Source organism: Barbus barbus (assembly GCF_936440315.1).
Source record: "Barbus barbus genome assembly, chromosome: 19".
In the NCBI taxonomy this organism is placed as follows: domain Eukaryota; kingdom Metazoa; phylum Chordata; class Actinopteri; order Cypriniformes; family Cyprinidae; genus Barbus; species Barbus barbus.
This window is the reverse complement of record NC_136747.1, coordinates 11,737,625-11,763,861: the sequence shown is the minus strand read 5'-3', so window position 1 is coordinate 11,763,861 and position 26,237 is coordinate 11,737,625. Positions and strand designations below refer to the sequence as shown.

At 36.6% G+C, this 26,237-nt stretch overlaps 2 protein-coding genes across 3 annotated transcripts in view; one reads left to right on the top strand and one right to left on the bottom strand.

Moving 5' to 3' along the window:
* Positions 1–26,237, bottom strand: part of triqk (triple QxxK/R motif containing) — a 157,654-nt gene that overhangs the window by 89,434 nt on the left and 41,983 nt on the right. Inside the window, exons 2-3 of one of the 2 annotated variants that reach the window (XM_079442182.1) lie at positions 17,794–17,858; positions 8,642–8,704 (exon numbers count right to left, since the gene is read on the bottom strand). The exons of the other annotated variant lie outside the window; for it this stretch is intronic. The gene's annotated coding sequence lies outside the window, so the exon portion shown is untranslated. The remainder of the gene's footprint in view (positions 1–8,641; positions 8,705–17,793; positions 17,859–26,237) is intronic. 2 annotated transcript variants of the gene reach the window in all.
* On the top strand, positions 17,807–25,408 carry cibar1 (CBY1 interacting BAR domain containing 1). The gene is given in 9 exon segments (XM_079442185.1): positions 17,807–18,000; positions 18,585–18,819; positions 18,899–18,967; positions 19,183–19,284; positions 19,848–19,918; positions 19,920–20,025; positions 20,786–20,899; positions 21,668–21,787; positions 22,657–25,408. Coding segments are annotated over 9 exon segments (957 nt in total). The 5' UTR covers positions 17,807–17,971; the 3' UTR covers positions 22,768–25,408.

Genomic DNA, 26,237 nt, shown 5'->3' with positions numbered 1-26,237 from the left:
GTTCACACTGTCATCTGTCAGCTTGTAATATTTCATATTTGTCAGTTTACTCTCCACTGTTATTGCCATAATGTCTTTGAAAGTCTCCTGACACAAGGAGTGTTAGGTGATAACCTAAGCTTGGATCTGTGTTGATAACCTTTTGCGTCTTTCTAATCATTACATGAGGCAGAGGCCAGTATTAATGTAGTTATGAATCATTTAAAATATATTATTCCCCACCATTAAGTTTATTTTAGACTGGAGGTTATTTTGCATTTAATATGACAAATTATCCACAATTTATTCAATGTATATATATATATATATATATATATATATATGTGTGTGTTCACTTCAACAAAAAAAAATTACTTAAATATAGAAACAAATATAACAACTTAAATATAGAAAACTTAAATGTAGAACAAAGAAAAAAGACAAATGAAAAAATACACTACTGTTAAAAATGTTGAAAGACGTCTCGTATTCTCAACAAGGCTGCATTTATTTAATCAAAATATAGTCAAAACTGTAATATTATGAAACAATATTCCCATTTAAAAGAACTGTTTACTATTTTAATACATTTTAAAATATAATTTATGGAAAAGCAAAATTTTCAGCAGGCATTACTTTGGTCTTCAGTGTCACATGGTCCTTCAGAAATCAAGAAACATTTATTATTATCAATGCTAAAAAACAGTTGTGCTGCTTAGTTTTTTTGTGCATTTATTTGAAACTGAAATCTTTTGTAACATTATTAATGTGTTTACTGTCACTTTACTGCCTCACTGATTAAAAATATTAATTTCTTAAAAAACATTCTGACCACAAAACTGTGTAAAAAAAAGTGTAAATAATCTTTTCACATTATGTTAAATTCTCAATACCGATTGTCCAGTTGTAGGTACCAACCACAATATCAGCTGTCAATCAAACTTGATTAATTCTATCACATCTTTTTTATAGTCCATGGTCATGTACACAAAATCTGTTATATTTCACAACTATTGTTAGAGTTCTGATTACGTTATCTTCACAACCGCTTAAATAAACATAAAACCAACAGCAAAATCCCCCGTTAGCACTACAGCATGCATTATCTCTCATAAACATTACTGGACATTGCAGAACAAAGACGCAGAGAAGTCTAATGCACACATGCACACACATATTTACATGCTTATTTAAATGATTCATATTCATTTGTGTGATTGTGTTCACACTCCATCTTGCCTCTGAGCTATTTTTGCTACACCATATTATCCTTTAAGGATAAAATTTAAACATTCCTCATACTGGATGATACCAGAACAGCAGGTTCACAAGTGGATCAGCAAAACAGCCCTCAAAGTGATTAAAACTGCCCTAATTTCTCAGAAGAGCGATGATGCCAATACCAATATCAAAGATCCCTATCTTTCTACAGGTCTTTAATATGTTGTATGATCATCCAAGGGCGCCTGCAGAGCTCAGCCTCAGGCACCAAGCATGCTTTTACACACTCTCGCCAGATGAAATATCACGTCAAAAGCCCTGTGTAAATTATGAATGAAGCAGTTACCAATTACCATCATCTCTTCTGTTTGATGCCACAGCACTGATGAAAACAGATCCAGGCAGGCTTGTTACTCGCAAGTGTTGTCTAGCTGCGGCGGAGTTCTGTGTTTTTTAAGGGGGGATGGTGAGCTTTACTTCCAGACATCTTAAACTGACCTTGCATTCGTGTCGTTGTACCTGAAGACTGAAATGAAAGCTCAGGGACCCCATCTGTTCCAGTGTAATGACTGTGCTATTTGAAGGCAGGAAAGGTTCGTCTGGACCAGCTGGTATCTTTCCCCATGACCTTTTAGCATTCCTTCCCTCGCCATCTGACAGATGTGTCAACTCGATTATTTCAAAAGAGCCCTGAATAAATAACCAATTGTGAGCATGGGCTAACCTGAAGCGATGGTGAAACGTGGCCGCCGCTTGCTTTCTCACAATAAAGCACCACAAACGACCAGATGGCTACGTTAAAACGCCACCGCAAGAGTCGCAGAGTGCGTTTACTTTCAGTTCCTTGTGATGGTTTTTGACTAAATGGCTTTTTTGGAATGGTGACTGGTGGGCCTCCTCTACGGGAGTAAAGGAGGACAATGGGGTGAATTGAAAGCCATTGTGCGCGGTTTGCCCTTGGAGCCAAACTATTAGCCAGTGAAAGGGGCGGGCGAGCGAGAAGAGGGCCGGGGGGGCCTCAGGTGTTGCTCGGTGACACTGAATGGATTCCCTCTCAGGCTGGAAGCACACAGCTGAGGAGGGCTGCTGTCGAGGGCGGGGGCTAATTGACTCACTGAGTGATTGGAGGACTGTGAAGAGGCGACCGCAATCAGACCTGCTCTGATAGAGTTTGATGCCTCCCTAAATAGTTTTCAAATGGAGGAGCAGGTGCTGTTTTCAAGCAATCCGAATGCCGGTGTGTGTGTCTTCGTTCCCACAGTGAAGCTGAACATGCTCACGTGGATCTAAGTCCTTGGACGCTTAGATGTTGTTAGTGGTCCGAGCTGGGATAAGCCCATCCCATATATCATCCGTCGGTGTCCTTTATTCCCAGCTCGGATTCAATCTTGAGGTTTTTGAGGCTTTGTAAGCCCACAAGTCTGCAGGGCCTGCACCATGATGGGCGCTTTAACACTATTTGGTCAATCACAATCGCTTTGATGTATAGGAGTAAAGCTCCTCATCAATGCAGCACACCTTTGGGGGTATTAGGGGCTCTGTCATGGCACGCGGCTTTACGGAGGCCTCCGCAGACAAATCTGGCTGTGATGAGAAGACTGGAATGTAATTTGGTTATTCCCTGGAGACTGCACACATGATGGAGCTGTACATCTAAAGCAATTGATTCCAGCTATAAAAGATAAACCAATCCTGTATTTAACCAATCCTGATTCTATAATAATTTCGAAAGGATCTATATGAAGTTTTTCCCTGCTTTCCAGGTCTCTCAATAACATGTAAATAATGACTTCAGCAATGAATAGCTGATGCATTTGTATGTATTAGGCTTTTTTCTAAACACATAAATACCTAGAAACTTGTTTTTCACTTTTGATGATTGTGTCTAGTTTGGCCTTAAATAGTTTAGTTACATTATAGCTTGAGATGTAACAACGTTTCGAAACATTATTTGGATGATTAAATAATTGACCCTTTTTTCTAATCATTACAATTAAAAGTTGTGTCTGTATTATTTATTGACTGGAGCAACATGAACTAACAATGACCAATGAACTAACACAAACAAAGATTAATACTGTAATAAATGGATTGCTCATTGTTAGTTAATGCATTACTTATTTAACGTTAACTAATGGGACCATATCGTGAAGTATTACCATTAAATATTTAAGTTTTTTTTTTTTATTGTTTTCCTTTTCAATGCAAAAGGCACAGAAACAAACATAAATATAAAATTATAAGAACAAGGGTTACCAAGTTTGTTTCTTCAGTTTGTCTTAAATTCTTCATTTTTGACCATGTGGACTTTAAAGAATTTCTTTTTTTTTTAATGAAATCAAATGACATCAGTTTGATATCATTGTGTACTGATAATAACATTTTAACATTGGACTTTGGAATTAAATGGTAAATTAAATTTCATTCCTTGCATTTTTGTAACTTCAGCCATCTCAAATTCCATCTAAAGTATGCTGTTCACTAACATTTGTGTCTCCTTGGTACATTAACTTTTAATAAATCTTCATTTGTGGCAAGTGATGGTCATAATTAGTGTAAAAATCTATACTAATCATTTTAAAACATTTACATGAGTTATTACTATTTATATTGTTTGCTAATAAATGTTTACATTAAAAAACACTCACCAACGTGACCCTCATAATTGCATTTTTATTTACAAGTATGCATTTGAAAGATGCGTTTATCCAAAGCGACATACATTGCATTCAAGATGCATATTTTTTCAGTTCTTGCTTTCCCTGGGAATCAGTCCCATGACCTTGGTGTTGCTGGCACAATGCTCTCTACTGTAAAAAGAAAAACTTAGTAATCTGTTAGTTTTAATGAAAACTAATCCTCAGGACACAAAGTGCAGTAGATGAAGAAACACATTTACAAAAACACAACTTGATTTGCTTTGACCCTGAATTATTCCAAATCATCAAAACTAAACTAATTACTAAATGAATTGAGTCATAAAAGGCCCCCAGAGTTCAGCAGGAGACCCAGGAGGAATGCAGTGATGCTGACCTTCTCTAACATGAGATCCACCCCTGAAGATCCAGAGAGCTCTGTCCAGCACTCTGCCCTCTGTGCCTGTCAGCACGGCTTCTGGTCCTCGTTTGTCATTTCTATTGATTCAGGGGAATGACAGATGGTGATTATGGGAGCCTGAGACAGATTGTCTTTATGAGAGTGGCTCACAAGCCAGCCATCTCTGCTGCCGTCTGTGCCAGGCGTATGACTAGCAATCGTACTGTGCGTGCCCAGCACTGGGGCAAAGGCATGGTGTGCCATTCTGTCATTAAGATCTAAAATCAGGCGCAAGAACACCTCCTTTCTTTCTCTGCCTTTCTGCCGGCAGTAAAAGGGACTGTAAACATGGAAGAAACACCTGCTTGTAATACTTGGAGTTACGGTTTTCTTCTGTTAGGGATTTGTCAGCAAGCACTTGGCCAATTCAAGGTTTTCACTGTAAATTGTTTTGATTATCATTCATTCGCTGCCACTGTGCTCCAGTATATTCCTTTACATTTCCTCTACCAAAAATCCTATGAAAATGTGGGTCACTAAGCTATTCACTCGTGTAATTTATCCAGACATTGTCCAGCTGTGGGCTCTGCTAGCTAGCGCGAGGACCGGGATGCAATCGCACACTTAGAGCTATTTGTCAGATTGTATGTAATGCATATTAGATGGGCACTTCAGCAAACATGTCTTTGTGCTACAGCGCATACATATTTCACAAACGCCAAGCCATGAAAGATGAATTGTGTTTCACTGCAACAACAGGGCCACTGGAGGTAAGCTTCCTGGCTTCCAGATGGGTTTAGGAGTCCAAAAATGGGATTTTACAAAAATTGTGATAAATGCTTTGTCCTTTTTTCTGAAATGTTTATTCCATAGATACAAAAACAAGCCATCTACTTCTAAATTATAATACTTGAACTGAAAATGCTACAACAAAGCTTCAAGCCCAAAACATTTTCCAAAGAAATGGTAGCACAAAGGATCATCCCTAATTATGCCTCAAATTCATCTTCTCTGATTAAATCGATTGAGTCACTGAGGTTTATTGATGAGCCAGCATATCAAAACACCCTGACAGCACAAATGAGCTCAATGTCACAACGGTGTAATATACACTTCGCAATTATAATGTAGTTCAATTATAATTCTATAATAGCCTTTATAGGCCAGGTTCAAACATCGATTTTTATGATTAATTGTGATCTTCATTTGAAGAATTCAAAGACAGATATGTAAAATCCAAAGACTGATCATTTAATGCTTATGTGGGCAGCAAAAACAAACACAGAGCACGACCAGTGTAGCCTGATTCACATGCAAATGTGTAACGGAGCCGACGAGACGTGAGGCAAGCGGATCCAAGTGCAAGCTTTTATTAATAAACATAGTCAAATCACAAGCAGGGTCAAACAACAGCAAACGGGTATGGCACGGGCAAGACACAAGAGTAATCCTAGGGCAAGCGTGGGTCTTTGATTGGTGAACAATATCCAGAGGACTTGACAAGAGGGGTAATCAGAGTACCCGAGCAATAGTCCAAACAGGGGCAAACGGAGTCAAAATGGAAAGACGAATGGTAAATCCAAGATACACAGGAGGGAATCAGAAAACAGGAAACAAGGCAACACGGAATGACAAGACTAACTAGAACTGGACACTAGACTCAGTAAAGCAGCTATCACTAGGTGAGTGATAAACGCAGAACATTACATGAGACTAAACAGAAACACAGAATGGCTCGGTAAGGCAGCTAACACTAGGGGAGTGCTATACGCAGAACAATACACGGCGATCTGTGAAAAGAAGTCCATGGCTGTATCTGAAATCACCCCCTATACCCTCATTCACTATTCCCTACATTAGTCCGCTCATATAGTTCACTTGAAGGAGTGAATGAAAACGAGTGAGTGAATTCGGACACTGAGTGCACAGGAAGAACTGCCGCTTTTGCATAGTTTGCTTGCTGTTTAATAATCATTTGATACGGGCAGCTCCAGTAGTAAGATTGAAGGATTTATCTTGAACTCTGTCACGGAAATTATATATAAACCCTAACAGTCAATTTACAATTAATTTTGTACCTATGTTGTATTACACTGTATTACGCCGTGGACGAGCGCTTCTAAAATCAATGAATGGATGATTCAGCTGCGGACGCCATCTTCTGGTGAGACGCGGGAATTCCTTCGGCGCGCGACTCTCACAGTGCATTCTGGGGATTCTCTAGTCATTGAGTGTACATTGGTTGTACACTCGTTTTTTGCAGTGCATTGTGGGATTGAATGAGTGCACTCGAGAACATCCACTATGGTTTCGAACACCACTTAAAATGGCTGTCCCCTCAAATAGTGCACTATTTGAGGGTATAGGGGGCGATTTCGGATACAGCCCATGGTTTATAAGGGTGTGTGATTGTGAGATGGTTCTCAGGTGTGAGCGTGTGATTGAGACAGCTGTGTGCACTTAGTGCAATGAATGATGGGAAATGCAGTCCAGGGTAAAATGTAACCGTCTGTGTGGTGTGAACTTTGAAGGTCAATGTGATGGGAGGAGTGACCTCTGGTGGTGAGTAAACAGAAGATCACGACAGAATGACTTGTAAGTCGGATCTTTTTGTGAAGAGTTAAAAAGACAAGGTTTAACTTAATCTGAAGTAATCAAAATTAACTTTTATTTATTATTTAACAGGATTACTCACTGACTTTGCAAATATCATCCATTTATTTACATGAAAAAAATCTTTTTAACAGCGGATTGAACTGAAAAACAAACAAAAACAGGTTATATTAAATATAAATATATACTTGGGCTTTTAGGGAGGCACTATGAAGGAAAGGAGTGTGCTGGTTTTATTTCAGCATTAGAAGAGTAAAAAAAAAAAAAGGATATTCTAACTGAAAATCAAATTGAATCAAATTAAACTCAAATCAAGAGCTTTTGAATCTGTATTGATGCCCAACCCTACTAATTTATGCTCATTCAACCATTTTAAAATATTGCCAATTTTACAAAAAATGTGATTGGTTCTTTACTCATGGGCACAAATATAAACGTAAGAAAGATACTTTAATATAATTTTATCCACATAAGCTGATCTTTCAGCCTCTTTACACTGAGCTTCGTTCACAATCATAAGGTCAACTAGTTACTGTAATTTTGCATACTTTATCTATAAAACCTCTCATGGCTACAACTAAGCATTATCTGAAATCAGATGAAACAATCAGGCTAAAACAATGTCATGAGCACACATACAAACACACAAAGAAACACAGTAATTCCTTATGTTTATGATACAGCGCATTGACCATAAAAGCTTTCCCGAAGTAGCCTCTCACTGCGACCTCAGTCTCATGGGCACCATGATGTAAATGTGCTCGTAAAACTGCCGAGGAAATGGGGGGCTAGTTGCTTAATTGGGTTTTATTGAGCCTTCTGGTTCATCTGAAGGTGAGAGTTAAATTGTCTTGATACCTCAGACCTGCCATGTTCATTCTGCCACCAGTCAATATTCACACTCCATCATTACCATCAATGTCCATTTAACACTATTTATTGTCTTCACACCTTTAACTTCACACTTGTAATATGGACATTTATTTGAACAGGATATAAGGAGAACACATTTTGAATAAACACTAATGAATGAACCTTTTTTAATCCCATTTGTGGTGTATGTTTGAATGGAAGAGCTTACTGAAAGAGGAAAAAAATAGGGCGGGACTTAATTTCATGGTGATTTTAAACCAAAAAATGATTAAAAAATAAATAAAAAAAAGTTAAAGCTGAAAGTTCAAGCTGCTATTTTCCAAATAATGACAGTGATAAAAACATTTATGTTTTACAGAAGAGCGAGCACAGGTTTAGAACAATGTGAGGGTGAATATATAATGATATGATTTGATTTTTGAGTGAACTTTCCCTTTAAATACAGCATATTTAAGCAGTTCTCTTTTAAGTATTATAATTCTATGCCATTGAAAAACAAAATACATATATAGAAAAAAAAAAGCAAGATACAAAGAAAAACACAAAAAAGACCTCACAGTGACCACAAGCTGTTTTAGGAGGAGCACTACTGCCATCTAATGGTGATGTAAAACACAACTCAGCCTCAAACTCTTTATCCAAACAGTAATATTAAACTCATTTTATTTGTCCGTTTTTTTATATTGTTGTTCTCACCATCAAATACTAATATTAAAATGCTAAAAGTGAACAGACCCTGCTGCCATGTTCTAACAAAGCATTCCCAGAAGAGTGGAAGCTATAATTAAATGCTTATACTTTTGGCCATATTGTGTATCAAAATCATTTAAGTACTCTCTTTTCTTTGGGGAAAACACATACAAATACTACATGCATAATGTAGCAATAACTATTGTTTGCAAAAACAGTATCACATTACCTTACCATCTGCCTTTGTGTCTGTGTCTGATGCTTCTCTCCATTAAATTCACACAGGAGGAGACTGCAAACATGAGAAATATTGTAGGTATAGTATACATAAGTCAAGTGAATTATGCATTTTCTGATAACTCTATTTTTCTGTGTTTGGATATGTCATGTATGACAGCACTTGGTGACCAAATATCACATTTGGACCGGACCTGCATACACAAATATGCACAGACTGGCATCACATTAGAAAAAAGAAAAGGGGGGAAAAACACTTTTTTTTCCAGATGCAACCTTTTCTCTCCCCCACGTGAGTGCACTATAATTTTCAGGCTGTCCTAAATGTGAAAGGATATTAATATGCGTTTACATCTGTCTTCTATTAATATTCATGCCTGAATCCACATCTCTACACAAAGCCAATTTTCTGGCCATCTGGGTTATGGCTGGTGGAGGTGATGGATCCGTTTTTATTTGCAAGGCAGCGATACATCATGAATTCCCCTCTCCGTTGAGGTGTTGTGGAGAGCCTGAGCAAAAAGTGGAGGATTTTAATTAGAAAATAAAAGATGGGTTTCATAGGGACCCCCATCTCCCTCCAGTCTTTGTGGAGAACGGCAAAAAATGCAAACATACCCCCACATGAAGATATAGAGAATCACATCTGCTTTTAACGGTTTTATTGAAAGATTCTGAATTTTTGCTGAATTTGAAAAGCAGTAATGAAATATAAGATACAATGATATAATGTCCTGCGATCCTACAGAGGATACGCAGTTTGGAGAAAGGATGGATTCCTTTTCATTCTTAAGTAAAAATTATTATAATATTTAACTAATATTTAGGGATGCAGATTTTCAAATTCTATTTTCTATGCATTGCAGATAAATGGCCAATATTACAGTTTATGCGATTTCCTCTAAAAAAAAAAAAAACACTAAAAACCCAAACTAGTCATTTAATATGCTACAACAAGTGAATTTATAGGCATCACAACATTTTGATTATTAAATAATGACTGTTTTTAAAGATGAACTTTCAGTGAGCATTAGATGATCTAAATATAAAAATAAACAACAATTTGCATGAACAATTCAATATGGATACTCATAAATTTAAATAAAATCTATAATATACACTGATAAAAGATATAATGCCAATATATTGTTCATCTTTAATATGAAAGTATTCTGAAAGTTTTAACTGATGGCTCAAATGTATCAAATACTGAAAAAAGGGTAAATATCAGAAGTAACCAACCTTAGAAGTCAGTCTTTATCGGAAAACATTTGGAAAGGATGACGGTCAATCGAACCACTGTCGCCCTGTTATTATACAGACATCAATTATTGGAATAATAGCATGAGTGCGCATCTCAGGAGGCCAAACGCTGTCTACCAGGCATGGACACTTCTTAATGATTAATGCTGGAAGTTACTCCATGAACTCCTACTGCATACCCAAGGGGCTTAGAAGCCTCACAAAATGACCAGTTTTATTGCAGTGCTGAGAATCAATTATGCTAACAGATTCTAACGAATGCACTTCAGGGAAACAAAGCTGCACTCTTGGCGAATTTATTCATTTGCATATTGATGACATAAGGACAGTTTTTGCAATGCAAAAGAGAAATATGCCAAAAATTATGTGTCTCAAGATGACTTCTAAAAACACCTTCGGTCTATTGCTCGTGCCACTGTACCTCACACACGCACAGAGATTAAACCTCACAGGACTGTGCAGTGTTTCTGGAGTCTGAAGTCATCCTCAATTAGCCGGTAAAGCAAGAAGTTCTGGAAGCACTCCAAAACGGCCTCTCTAGGGAAGTGATAGATATTGTGTGTTTAGGAGGGGCAGTCTATTACAGCTAAGAGGTTAACGTGCAGTAAAGATGTACTCAGTTGTTTGCGTGTGTGTGATGGCCGCAGTCTGGCAGCATCACCGGCTCGGAGATGCATTAAGGTAAAAATACAGGGTGGGGAATCTGGCTCAGAGGATGCCGGGGCACAATAAAGATTGCTATTAATATTAAATGTGGGATATATAAATTATACATGCATGACACTTCTGTGGAGTGGGCTTAAAGGTACAATCAATTTTAAGGGTATAGAGGAGAATTACATGGCTGATTCAAATCTGTGCAGTTGTTAATTTATCTGCACATTTATGTCCTTAGCAGACACTTTCTTATACCTACTTACAGTAATGTACACACATCACACAAGTGCCAATAAAAGGACGATACTGTATAAGCCATGCTATGTCTCAAAAGCCATTAAGAACTGCATTATATGCATGCTACTATATATAAATGACTGGGGCTAAGTGTCACAAATGGAGAAGCTGTCACAAGGGTGATAAAGTAAATACAAGGTTTTGAATCGCAATCTTATAAATGGTTTTCTCTCACAGTGGTCAAGCTTAAAATGTGTCTTGAGGAGGATTTCGTCCAAACTAAAATTCTAATATGATCAATTTCTTCAATTAGGGAACAATAAACCACCCTTTCAATATTTTGTTATAAATGTTGAGGCAAGCTAAAATTTTGCTTAAATAATCCATTAAATCCATTAGTATGTTGAGGAACGTGCATTTTATACTTCAGTATTTCATTTGATAAAATGGGGTATTTTTAAGTTTTAAGTTTTTAGGTATCCCTTTGGACGGAGCCCCTAAAAGTATACGGTGATGCTAAAAAAAAAATAAAAAAAAGATATTTCAAACCTTCAAACCCAAGCAAAAGTTTTGGTTCCAGAAGAAACTTTTTCAAAACTTCTGCATTCCCTCGCACAAGATTCATGTACACTATATTGGCAAAAGTATTGGGTCACCCCCTTCTAATGAACATGTTTGACTACTTTAGTCATTTCTACGAGTACAAATCTTAATTTTAAAGCATATAATGATATTCTAGGGAATTGTGTGCTTCTAATTTTATAGCAACCGTTTGGACAGGACCCTTTTCTATTCTAACATGACAGTGCCTCTGTGTATAAAGCACGGTTCAAAAAGACATGATTGATTCAGTCAGTGTGGAAGAACTTGACTGGTCTGCAGAAAGCAAAGTCCTAATCCCAGCTGAACACCTCTGGTGTGACTTTAAATGCAGACCTTGAGCCTAAAACTCATCACCAAACACCAATGACTTGTATAGACAATGTAAGGACAAAAGTGTTGGGACACCCCTTCTTTAGAACAGAAAAAGGCACTAACAAAACTGTGGCAAAAAAGATGGAAACATAATTCATGTATTTAAAAATCGTATTTCTATCTCTGTTACAACAGTTTTGGATGTGTCTAAAATGACAGTACCTATATGTACAAGTCATTGGCGTTTGGTGATGGAAATTTGTACTCCTAGAAATTACTAAAGTAGTCAAACATGTTCATTAGAAGGGGGTGACCCAATACTTTTGGCAATATAGTGTATGTGAGCAAATGAAAAATAATATGAGATGGGAGGAAAACAACTGTACTGTAATGTTTTTGTGGGTGAACGTAAAATATCTAGGCTATATAACTATTTCAATTTCTATTGAACAGAAAATATCTCAGGGAAATACAAAAGTTTTGCGAACAAACCCAAAGTTTCTCAGAGGAAAGCACACATTTTTCAAGTGAACAAAAAACTGTTGTGCATGAATACAATATTGTCAGGAAATGCAAAAATTTTGCACGCAAACACAAAGTTGGTAGGACGACATGAACACAAAAAGCATTGATTGAAATCTCATTTTTACCATTTTCATTTTCCATGTGTGGGCTCCATATATTTTGAGTTCCCTATTTACACCACATATTGCGTCAGCTTGCCCACAACAAATGTTCAACCTGTGTCTATTGAACTTATAAAATTTTTATACTCATACCTTTAAATTTAATTTAAAAAATGGGGACAAAAAAGTGTGACAACTAGGCCTAGCCCCAGTCTCCCCCTTTCAGTTGGTGCAGATGCGTCTCAACATTATGTAGACCCTTTTCAGATCCAAGTATGCCACACAACAGATTTAAAAGAAACACACCACATTTAAAGACGTGAAAGAAGACATCTTGGGACCAATATGCAATCAGAATATGAGCCAGATTCAAATATACACAATGATGAATTGATTTCTCAGAGGGTATTGTTTGCATGCTAATGAAACTATTGCATTCTTCTAGATAAATTGACATCACGCAGGACGAAAGCATGAGCATAAGGTGGGCCGTGCATTTTAAATGAGAGCAGAATGAAGTAGTAATCAGCAGAAGGTTTTGCTCTAGTTTCATGTAGCTGCTGACAGACACCACAGTGCACATAATGACAGAAGCAGGCAGGCGTGCGGACACACTGCTGTCGGTGATTGGTGGGATGCAGGGACCGTAGAGATGACTTGACACCCTTAGAGAGCACAACACTGATGAGGTCTCACCTGCAGGCAAGAGGAGCAATGCTCAAAGGCCCTGATACCTCTCTCGCTGGGCCCTAGACAGCCAAGGCTCCTGACATATGTCATTCCCAATCTGTTCAGCGGGAACGCTTCTTTCTGACATAACCTGTCAGCGCGGCACAGACGGCCACCAACACGAAGCTCAGAGAGCTGTGTTGATGCAACCCACTTCCCGCTAATTGGTGTTTTTGTAATAACACCATCTGTTCCTTAAGAAAGTCAGACTGTGTCTCTAAAAGGACACAATCTTCCAGAACAAATGAATATGCCAGGCAAACAATGCAGTTTTTTTGGGCTGAGGGCAACTTCCACAAGGTGAAGACTGAAGATCTAAAGGGAAAGAAGAAGAAAGCTGTACTCTAAACATCTGTTCGTTCCTCCCTTCATATGAATGTATCATGGTACACTTTAAATCTACCTACACTGACTGCCATCTAATCCCATTTCATTTTTTTCGATGCACTGATACAGAAATTATCACATATGTATCACAGTAGACCTCATCTGTAACATACATACATCGATCTTACAGAAAAGACAACTTTAAGGAAAAAGAAATCAAGTTTATCTGAACAGAATTGTCAGTGTGGTAAAAAAGATATTGGCTGCCATCTAGTGGAATATAAATGTTACTGCACCGAATAGACTAAAATTGTACCATGAATTTCTATTATGTTAAGGGAACATTTAGGGGCCAAGCACCGAAAGTGCTTAGGCACCTATTGTTTTTGTTGGCGTTAATATTCTTCTTCTTCCGCTCTTGAGTCTATGGCAGTCCATAGAACCATTTGCGGGAAAGTTGTAAAATTTGGCACACTGATAGAGGACTGTCTCAATATTAACCACAGCAAATTTGGAGTCTCTGTCTCAAACTCTCTAGCGCCACCACATGTCCAAGGTTTCACTGATGTTTATGCTATTAACTTTTGAACCATAAGCTACAAATTTACAATTCTTTTTTCCTCGAATCCTTGGCTCAAGCCGAGTCGAATGAATCGTAAGGTTTAGTTTTTTCACTATTTTTAATTGTTCGTAAAACCTACTTTTTCGAACTCGTCCTAGACGGTTCGTCCGATTTTCACAAAAATTGACTCAATTCATCTACAGACCATGCTGGCAAAAAGTTATGGAATTCAAGTTGATTTGCTTAGCCATTCTCGAATAACACGTGAACGAATTCTCCGAAAAGCACGCAAAAATGGATCTGAGGCTATATCTCCGCAACGGTTTGGCGTATCGAGACGAATCTTGGTGTGTGTTATAACAAGCATGACCTGAGGCTACCTGCAGTGTTTCGGTGCTGTGCCACCTAGTGGTCAGGAGATATGAAAAATGCATATTTCTGCTTATAACTTGTGATTGATTTGGCCAAAAATCATAAAAGTGGATTCTTTGGAGTCGGTGCATCATGTCAAGTCGAACCATATCCAATTTTCCCATGTCAGTCATTTTGGACGTCGGCCGTTTTGAATTTTGTAGTAAAATGCTATATTTTACGAACGCATTGGGTCATCAGCACAATGCCCTGAAGGAGTCTGAAAAGTTTTGAATCGGCGCCACCTAGTGGTAAAATCAAATATTTACATGCTTATAACTTTGGGTGTGGTCGACTTATTTTCATGGGAGTCACGTTTTTAGACTCCTGAATCCTTGCCGAGTCCGGTGCCAGGTTTTGCCTTATGGTTTGTGCTATGTTGCATTTTAGTGCTTAAAAACATTTGCCAATATCTTAGAAACCGTTACTCCGATCGACACAAAACCACCGTAGGAAATTCAAAAACATAGCATGCCGGCTATACGATAACGCCCAATTGCCAAAATTTTGATAGTAAGTGGCACAAAAATGCAAACAAAGTCAACAGTCAGTAATTTTTCATCTACTCATATACAAATATGTCTATAACTCCAAAACAATTAGATATTTTCACCAAATTTGACACGCATATGCATGGACACACTCTAAAGACACATAAATAAATTGATGGGATTGTGCCTCTTGGTGCCCCTATAATTAAACAAAACATGAAATTGCCATTGACTATAATGGAGTATTATGATATAAAATGCTATATTTTATGAATGCATTGGTGTACTATTACGAAACTTTGTACATACCATCGAGACCATGACCTGAAAGTAGTCAAAGAGTTTTGAGACAGTGCCACTTTATGGTCAAAAGTTACAATGAAATTTCAAATAAATGCTAATAGCTTTCTGTGAATTTTGCCTATTGTAATGAGACTGGTATTATTAGATTCCTTGGGTCATGCTGAGAACAGTGATACCAATGTTGCCATAGTCAGACAAATTTTCTGTCCGCTATTTTGATTTTCTTTTAAAACATACTTTTTTTAACTCCTCCTAGACCGTTGGTCCGATTTTCACCTAAATCTAATCAACTTCATACCATGCTAACAAACACTTATGGATTTTGTGTTGATAGACAAAAACGTTTTCCCATACCACAGCAACGAATTTGAGGCATGATGCCAAAATGACACTTGAGGCTGTATCTCTGCAATGCTTTGGCATACTGACACCAAATGTTGTGTGTGCCATTGTCACCTAAAACCCCACATCGCTTTCATAATGGTGCCACTTGTTGGTCAAAAGTGATAAGCCATTTAATCACATTACTTGAGGTTGTATTTATAATTTTTCAGCCATTTAAATTGAAATCATCCTGAAATTGCTTTTAGTACGCATTGTTGCACTTGGTCTGATGCTCCTTGCTATGATTAGCTCCTCATTTTGCTGCTGGAGTGCTTGGCCCCGTAATTGCTGCTTGCAGCTATAGTTTTAAATGTGATTTGTCATCTGCATTGTTTCTTAAAATGCCATATATATATATATATATATATATATATATGTTAGCTATTATGACTAAAATGTTGTCGTTATGATTAAACAAAGGTTATGATACAATAAACCTGTTCGCATCCCTTTTTAAAATTAAGTATCATTCTGGGGTGCGTTTCCCAAAAGCAACTATGGTCGCTATTTATGTCGTTACCAATAGAGTTCAATGGGATTTACCACCATAGTTAGCTAACGATGCTTTTGGGAAACGCACCCCTGATTGATTACAGGTTTTTTGGAAGGAAAAATGTACAGGCTTCACACCTATTCAAATATTTCTTTGCATAAAGTTAATCAGCATATTGTAAATGTACAATTCTGTAACTGAAACAAAACATTCATTTATTCTCATTCATGTGCTTAACAAAATCACACAAGAGCGCACATAACTGCAAAATGTAGACCATGAGGTCCTTCTACTATTTTTATAATATTAGTAAAACAAACTGAGTCTTATCAATGCTTATCAATGCTAAAGATACAGCACAACACAAAAAAATGTTTCTATGCAGTTTGGAGAACCGCCCAGATGATTCAGTTAAATGAGTGAGTCATTTATGCTGGAATATCGCTTCGGTCAATTCAAGCTGAGGATGACTTCTGATCTTTTCGACCGATTCCTTGAAGCGAACCGACTAAAAATAGTCATTCATTATTGCTGGTATTTGTTGATGAAATATTATCAAGAAAAAAAATATGTTTGTGATTCACTGACTTCTAATAATCAATAAAATAGCTTTATTACTGAAAAATGCATAATAACTGCAAAATGTGGTTGAATTATTCGCTGCTTTTACTTACAGTACGCTATTGGACATGCTCAGATAGGCCTAAATGAATGTGCAGCTACAATGGATGTAAGGTGGCCACGTGTTTTTATGTTTTTACATGCCCAAAAATTCATACCAATACAAACATCATATGCCATCTCAGATTTCTAAAAGCCAGATATTATCTCTAGACATTCAGTTTAATGTGTTACATGACATTTAGAGACAGAATTTGACCATAATATTATTGTCCGTGTAAACAAGCAGTGATTAAAAACAATGCAAGTAACCATTTTAGGGCTTTAGACTTCTTAAATAGGACTCAATGCACAGTGCACACATCTAAGCGCAATGTGTTTTACACAGGCAATCTGTTACAGTGAGATCAATTCCGTGGATGATTAAGCATGATAATTAAGGTTTTTGGACATTCTCCACAGAGGCACAGACACAGCAGCTGGTGACATTCATGAGCGCATCACAATGAATTCCCATTACTTTCAATGATCATGAAGTCTGCTTCTGGCAATGTTACAAACCCAATAAAATCGCTAAAGTATGCCATATGTGTATGTTAAGAGGGGAATTAAAGTCAAATTGCTTTATTCATTGTAAAAATGAATGCAAATCCAGCAGATGATTTTGTGCTTTCATGCTGTTGACATAATGATCAAATTAATTTACAGAGGGCAATACATTAAACATACAAGCAAGGAGGCTATGGTCATTTTCATATGGACTTTTCAGCTTAAAATTCTAAAAGAATGAACATTGTGTCGCATCATGGGATGTAGGCCTATGCCTTATATAAGTGAACATTAATTGTATTATGAAACAGATATAAATGTCTGCTAATTTTACATTCATAAACACATTTATAAAACCTGTATTTGGTGTTGGGAATGGAAATGTTGGAAAGTTTTTTTATGTATTCTCTTTTTGATTTATTAGGTTATGTTATTTCTGCAAACATTTTATCTTAACATAATTTAGGCCATTTCATTAGTCTATCTAGACAAACTATTCACGTTATTTACCCATTATAAATCATATACAGCAGTGAGCCAGATTTTTTTTGGTGTTGTTGTTTTTCCTTTGTTTACCTGTAGAGGGCGCATCTTTAGCTCCATGGTAACAAGACGGCGTTCTTCCAGATTTCCTGCTGCAGCTTTAGCACAGAGAATAGACACAAAACTGTTTTTAGCTTTTTAAATACGTCAGGATTCATAACTCTTGATGTTTCATTTTTAACCAGTACATATATATTGGTTTCTAGTAATCATGAGCCGTACTCCTGATGCAAGAGCGAGGTAAAAGTTGTCCAGATTTGTTTTGACGGTTGGGAAGCTAGCTAGCCAGCTAACGTTAAGCTAACTTAAATGATACAAGCAGCAATGTTAGTTCATCAGCTAGCGCATGTTTTATAATATCATTGACTGTAAATTCATAAGTAGAACTTCTATCTTTATATTAAAACAGAAACGGCATAATTATCTGTGTAACCGAAATGTAAAATTGCTAACAGTATAGCATGTTTGCACATTTCCAAGATACAAGAGGATAAAAGATGCTACATGTGAAGGGTCCTCAATTAAAGTGTATTATTAAGACATGTCTACTTAGTTTTGTATTATAATTTATCATGCCCTGTAAACGTTGGTCGAATTTTTAGACAAAAACAGGCTGCGACAGAAAACAGCATATTTAAAATAACTCTTAAGTTACCTGAAGGAATATACATCATAATATTGTTGTAATAACTGACTGTTTCTCTCTTGTACAATAAATCTGACACATGACCCTTTTAACATGCTGATAGAAGGCAAACCTGTAGTCTAATAATTTATATTAACAACATTACCTCAGTCAGGTAATCTTAATTTGCACATTGCAGAGACACCCAGACCAAGCAGATCCAAGAGAACATCACCAATGTTGAGAAGCACTTTGGAGATCTCTGCCAACTGTTTGCAGCTTACGTCCGTAAAACTGCACGATTGCGGGACAAAGCCGACCTTCTGGTTAAAGAAGTTGGCCTTTATGCTGACACAGAGACACCGAACCTGAAACTTGGATTGAAGAATTTTGCAGATCAGCTGGCCAAGATTCAGGACTATCGACAAGCAGAAGTGTGTTCAAAATCATGAAAACTTACTTCAGCATATTTGTGTTTCCTACTAATATACAAACACATACTGTTGTTCACAGGTGGAGAGGCTGGAAATGAAAGTTATAGAGCCTTTGAAAGCATATGGGAATATTGTCAAAACAAAAAGGGTAAGGTTTTTCTCTATGAACCCCTCAAATGCAAGGATTTATACTTTATAGTTCAAATATACAAATGACCTTCTCCCAGTGATCTCATGAGGGCAGCATTGCATCACATTCTGAGTAAGCATGATCTACAGTGACTGTTGTCATAGGTCGAAACCTAAGAACTAGACCTAACTTTTTCTACCAACCTTTTGTGATTTTATCAAATTTATGTACAGGAGGACCAGAAGCAGACACAGTTGGCACGAAACAGAGAGGCCAAGCAGATGCAGCAGCTTGAAAGGATGAGGCAGAGAAACCCCTCAGACAGACAGATTATTGTATCCTACGGTCCAATGTTATAATTTCTTCTTTTGCTGAAAATACATAGCTGTGAAGCAGAAGAGTAGGTCTAAGAGATTTTACATTCAAGATGCCCTGTATTAGGGCTGTCAATCAATTAAAACAAATTGATAGATTGAATGCATGATATGCTGTTTAATTTGTCAAAACGAATTCCATACAAATCGATATTTGCTGAGAAATCCCCTAAATAGAGATCATTTAAGACATTATTGTGTCAGATGAGTACAGTAATGAATAGACGTTACATTTAATGTAATAGACATTACATTTAATGTAATAAAACGTTACATTTAAAAGTCACTTACGTTTGCAAGATATTTGTTGTCAACCACAATCACAGATTTACCTTAACAGTCTCTCTCAGTCACAGGTGGGACTTGTGTGCAACGAACTGTAATATTATCTTGAAACTACTTTTAATTAATTTAGTTATAACCAAATAGGTCCAACTCAGCCTGGCACTAATATGTCAGTTATACTCAACCTGATGTGAGTCCTCTTATCTTTCTCAATTCAAAACGTCTTGGTGAGCTGATAGACTCAAATCGTGTATGTCTGCTTCTTGAGACCTTTTTGTGCTTTACATTTCTTTGTCTGTTGTGCCACGAAAGGCTGAGAGTGAACTCCAGAGAGCCACAATGGACGCCACACGCATGACTCGCCAGTTGGAGGAGACAATAGATGACTTTGAAAAGCAGAAGATTCGTGATATCAAGGTCCTTCAGACTGCACAATGACTTATTAAATAAGTAATATCAGTTTATTTTGGGAATGGATAAAACAACCTTTAATATTATACTGTATATTATACAAAAATAATATAAAGTATATTTATATATTATTAAACAAATATAATCTAACATAGTAATACAAATTTAAACAGAGTCCCTGAAAGCTTTACTATGTTTAAAACTAAACCCACATCTAAGTCAAAAGCTTTTTTATTATTGTTAATAGTTTTATTCAACAAGGATGCATTAAATTGATTAAAAGTGACAGTAAAGATATTTCTGATGATACACAAGATTTCTATTTCAAATAAATGCTATAGTTTGAACATTTTATTCATCAAAGAATTCAGGAAAACATTACCATTTCCATGAAGAAATTAAGCAGCACAGCTGTTTTCAATATGGATAATTGTAATTGAGATGTCTCTTCAGCAACAAATTAGCACATTAGAATGATTTCTGAAGGATCGTATGACACTGAACAATGGAGTAATGATGCTGAAAATTCAGCTTTGCCTTCACAGAAATGTTACATTTAAAAAAAATATTCAAATAGGAAACAGTTCTTTTAAATTGTAATATTATTTCTCAATATTACTGTTTTTATTATATTGTGGATCAAATAAATTCAGCCTTGATGAGAATAAGAGAGAGTAAGATAATTACACTCTTCCATACATCAAATCCTCCAAAGCTACTTCACAGAAATGTTTTTTAGACCGATGTTCTCATGTGTTCGATGCAGAAAATTCTTGGTGAATTTGTAACAGTGGAGATGGCATTCCATGCCAAGGCTTTGGAAATTTACACAACTGCCTACCAGCACATTCAGAATGTCGATGAGGAAGGAGACCTTGAGGTGAGCGCTCTGCACTAGCACTGCTGCTCTGGCAGTCCTGCTGGTTCGAGCTTGTCTGTCTTAATGTCTGATCAAATTATATTCTTTCTCCTCCTGAGATCCCCCTGCTGTCATAATGATGAAAGCTCTGGTTGCTGGGGTATAAAGCCTCCTCAAATCTTGATGCTAAAAGAAGCATAGAGGCATCTTGCAAAGCATGTTCAGTCAGCTTTGGAATGTTCACAATGGCTAATGCATTTATTTATCAGTTCATAGTTTGGCGTGCCAAAACGATTTTTTTCTCAACTTTATTAATATTTCCTTGACTTGCCGGGGAAGAAAATCACATGAATATTATTTCTTCAGGGATTTTCTGAGAAACGTTTCCTCGTTCTTTTCTGAACTTTGCCTGTAATTGGATGTGTAAACTTGTAATAGTCATATTGGTGACATGGTTTATGAAGACCATATAGAGATAGGTCATAAATATTGTTGCTGTAATATTTAACTGGAGTTAATAAAGCTGAGGTGACAATGTTTGTTGGCACACCCTCACTAGGACGAAGTGTATAAATGTTTTTCCCCAATCTAAATGACATGGTTCTCTGTTGCTACAACACAATATGTGGTATTAGTTTGTTTTGACTCATTTCTCTTTTTAATGTATCTTGTTTAATGTCTCTCGGCTGTACTCGTTATTGTTTTATTATGTGGGGGATGATGAGATGACATCTCATCCATATGTAGAGTAGTCTACAGACCCTTTTTTTTTTTTTTTTGTCTTGACAGGTGTTCAGGAACTCACTACACCCCCCTGATTACCAGTCTCGATTAGAAATAGTTCGTGCCAATTCTAAACTGTCCCTAAATCGAACTGGTACATCAATGAGTAAATCAGGAACAATGCAGGTTAGTGCTTCCCCATATTTTATGTTACAGATAAAATGACTTTCTATTGTTAGATGGATAATTAATGTTAATGTATCTTATTCAAAGAAAATTTCTACTTCAATACAGTTCATTATCTATTGGTACCAAAAAAAATGATACCTAATGTAAAATGGCTTAATATGCTTTAAATACGCACATTTGAATTCAAGACCGTCTTCATAGCATATATCTTTGTGGAGAAATATTTATTTTTGATGTTAAAATTACACAAAAGAATATATTTTTGAAGAATGTTGATAACCAAACATTTGCTGGTCCCCATTGACTTTAGTAGTATGGGGAAAAAAATTGTATGGAAGTTAATGAGGACCAGAAACTGTTTGGTTGCCCACATTCTTTAAAAATATCTTCTTTTGTGTTCAGCAGAAGAAAGAAATTTATGTAAGTTACAACCTGAGGGCAAATAAATGACAATTTTTTGGGTGACCTATCCATTTAAGGCCCATTCACACAAGAACCATTACTGTAAACATAATAATCATAACTGTATTAGCATCCACACCAAGACAATATAACACTCTGTTTATTCTAAGAGTGCTGCAGGTTTGTCTACTGCCGATTTAAATGCTCAAGCGCTCTAATGCTTATTAAAGGGTGGATTCTGATTGGCTGCCTATGTTTTTTTTTTTTTTTTTTTTTTTTTTTAATCGCTGGTTAGCTGGAAGAAAATCATTCTTAAAGTGATCCAATGATTTTGGTCCTCTGTGTCGTTTTTGTTATAGTTGTGATGTGGACTTCTCTGTTCTCGCAGAATTAGAATTTTATAAACGGCACTTTAGTTGTGTCTTGTATCCCAAAACTGAGAGATTTTTTTTTTTCTGGTGTAGTCAAGAACTTCTAGCAGACAGAGGAAGAGGGATGACGAAGAAGATGAGGATGAGGAGGAAGATGATGAAGATGAGGATGATTTAGAGGAAGTGACTGATGATGAGCATTAAAATATTTTCTTTGCCATTTCGTCAAATATTTTCAGACAGTGACATTCCTGAACTGTATTTAAAGGAACACGCCACTATTTTTGAAAATAGGCTCATTTTTCAACTCCCCAAGAGTTAAACAGTTTAAGTTTTTGAAAGTTGGAAAATGAGCCTATTTTCAAAAATAGTGGCGTGTTCCTTTAAGAGTGTTTCAATGGAGATGAGTGATATTATAAATCTAATTTGCATCACCAGCAATAAATGTGATGTAATGATAGGTCAGTTATGTTAGGTAAAGGTGAGTGTGTGGTTAGTTGTTTGCTCTCTTGTAAATCATATACTATAAAATGATATATATATATATAAACTGAAAACACATTCAAAGAGAGTGCAACTTTTTTAAAAATGATTTTAAATCTCCCATTATGTTTTTTTTTTTGTGTACAAAGTGCCAAGCAGTTTATGTGGTCAATATATTTGGTTAGAATGTGCCTTAGAGCATTTTGGTTTACCAATAAAGCTGGCTCTTGCTTTTGCATAATAGCCACTTTTCATGACCTCAAATGTCTTGAGTGTGTATTTATTCTCCTGTTTACAGAGTGTGCATACGGAAACACTCACTGTACGTTATACACACAATCAATAGTGAACCCCTGGAAGTTGACCCACCCTGTGCACAGTATCATTGTGTCTCATAGCTTTTATATCAGTCATGAATGAGTCAGAAACAGTAACCAGTACTGCTGGTGTAATTATGACTTGGAGCAAAAGTGTTGAAGACACATAATTAACACTGAAAGGCTATGTACATTGTTGAAATGTATGTTTATGGAATCACTGTATAAACCAAGTCCGCGGGGAAAAAAAATGGACAGGCATTTTTTTCTAATCAAATGCATGCATCTCAATTATCTATACAATATATTCACAGTGTTTAGCATTTGTGAAGATTTCATTCATTTAAAATTCTAATTGGCTGCACATTTGGATTGTGAACTGAATGGTCGTAGGGCTTTGCCTCCAGGTGTGCGGATACGTGGCATTTCGTGACACATGCACAATGTGGCCATTCATTCAGTAGCATTGAGGATGACAATATCTGAGGAAAGGATTCCCTCCTCACCCGTATGACTCATCCTTTATAGAGGCCGTAATGGGAACCAGTTTGTGTGCGCTGTAGCGCCTGACTGTACTGAATATTAACACGATAATTTCCTCGCAGCGGTTTAAAAAAAAGAACATGACTACAGCATGAGTCAGAGAGAGAGAGGTGCTGCGGCCTCTGGGTAAATGTTCCCCAGTATATACACTCTCCATCCATCAAGCAGATGCAGAGATGTGGTTGTCACGAAAACCCTCTTTGACCACTGCAGTGGCGTGATTTTAGCATGTATCATCTCTGAATGACAGTACTGCACAACTGAAATATTTCTGATCTCTTTTTTATTATTAAATGACCGATACATGATATGACACATACACAAGTAACCATATAAATATTTTTACTCATTTTAGTTTTTCATCTCAAACTAAAAATAGCAAATAAATTGTTTATTTTAACATGTATTATCAGATTTTTTTTGTAATGTAATGTACAAAGTCCCAATGAAACAGAAGTAGTGACAGATGATTTCTGTATTGTGACATACATAGTAGAGGATTGTTGAAAAATAAAAAATGTAGGGCGAGGACATGGTTCAACTGATTGGATATTGAGATGGCATTGCACTTAAAAATCAATGCAAGCTTGCAATCAGTTGTGGAGGAATGGGGTTTAAGCAGACTAAATGATGGGAGAAGTCCTGCATATGTCACCAGAGAGAAGATCAATTTTAAAAATAGATAGGGTGAATTTTCATTTCATGCCAACTTTGATAGCACAACAGGAGCTTTTCAGCAAGTGTTTACCTCTGAGAGTGACCAGAGTTCTTGGAAAGAAAATCAAACGTCATGTGGCTTAAAAACAAAATAATTTTTGCAATTTGTTGTCTTTCTTCTGAATTCCTAGAAAGCGAAGGCAAATTATGTAGCATTTTCCCCTTTCAAAATTCTTTGGAATTATGAGTAATGAACTGAGTAACAGTTGAAACATGTTGAAAGTCGAGACTTATTTATCAAGAATTAACGTGATTCTTTATTGACAGGTTTTATTATCTCTCCATCAAACGAATTCAAATGAAAGCAAAAAAAAAAAAAATGGTTAACCATATACTATGTTCTGAGTAGAAGTACCTGCACTCCAGGTTTGTTCTGTCACTCTGTGCTTGTTTTTGTTAATGGTTTCGACATCCGCCTTCAAAAGCATACTGCTGCCACATATATTGCGCAAGTGCTTATCTGAGTCTAGGATGATACAATCTGCCAGAGATGCCTTGGGGTCATAAGCTACAGCAGGCAGAAAAGAAAATAGGCATCTGTCTTGGCTGGCTCTGAACCACTCAGCAGTGCAATGATGAGGATATGCAAATCTGCATGCTTGGATAAGTGTGTTTGTAAAAATATCTATGTACATTCCATTATTGGTGTTCAAATATGCAGCAGGTTTAAGTCAGTAGCAACTCTGCAGCAGTGTCCTGTTTTCAGTGTCAAGAACTAACTATGATTCATTAGGGAAGCATGTTGTATGAGGCACCAGACCCATACATTCTGCTCTTAGTTTCACAAATAAGGAGTGGCTTCGCCCCTGAACAGAATTTGGAGACATGAGTCAAAATGTTGATTAAAAGTGATACTTGAAACTGCAGAGTCTGGGTGAGTATGTGACACACACCTACACTGCTTCAGATAGTCTGGATGGCAAAAAAATAAGCTAAATAAAACCTTTTCTGATGGTTTTACACGCATAATCAGCGGCAGATCTGTGAGGGCATTGCATTTTTCCATGTACTCTTAAAAAAAAAAAGGCTCTAATGGGGTTTTTTCAGCGATGCCATAGAAGAATCGTTTTTGTTTTGCAAAAGATCATTTCAGTGAACAGTTCTTGCTATTTTTCGTAGTGTGAGGAACGTTTTAATAATTTCCCCCTAAGAACATTTAATAATATGAAAAGTTTCTACACTTAAAAATAAAGGTTTCAAAAGGGGGGGTTTACAGCAATGCCATAGAAGAACCATTTTTGATTCACAAAAGAACGCTTAGAACAGTGTGATGAGACTAAAGAACAATTTTCCACTATAAATATCATTTAATGTTATGGAAAGTTTCACAGTGATGTCAAACCACTTTTTGGTTTCCCAAAGTAACTTTTAGTAAACAGTTCTTAATAGAACTATTTTTGTGAAAACAATTTTAATAATCTAAAGAACCTTCTTCCACTATAAAGAACCATTTGTCCAATGGAAAGGTTCCATGGATGTTAAAGATTCTTCATGGAACCAACAATACCAAAAAATAACCATGATTTTTAAGCGTGTAGGGGTTCAGGAAATTCTCACAAGGTCATAGAGCAGGATGCCAGACCCACAGGGGCCTGTCAACCCCTGAAGAACCAT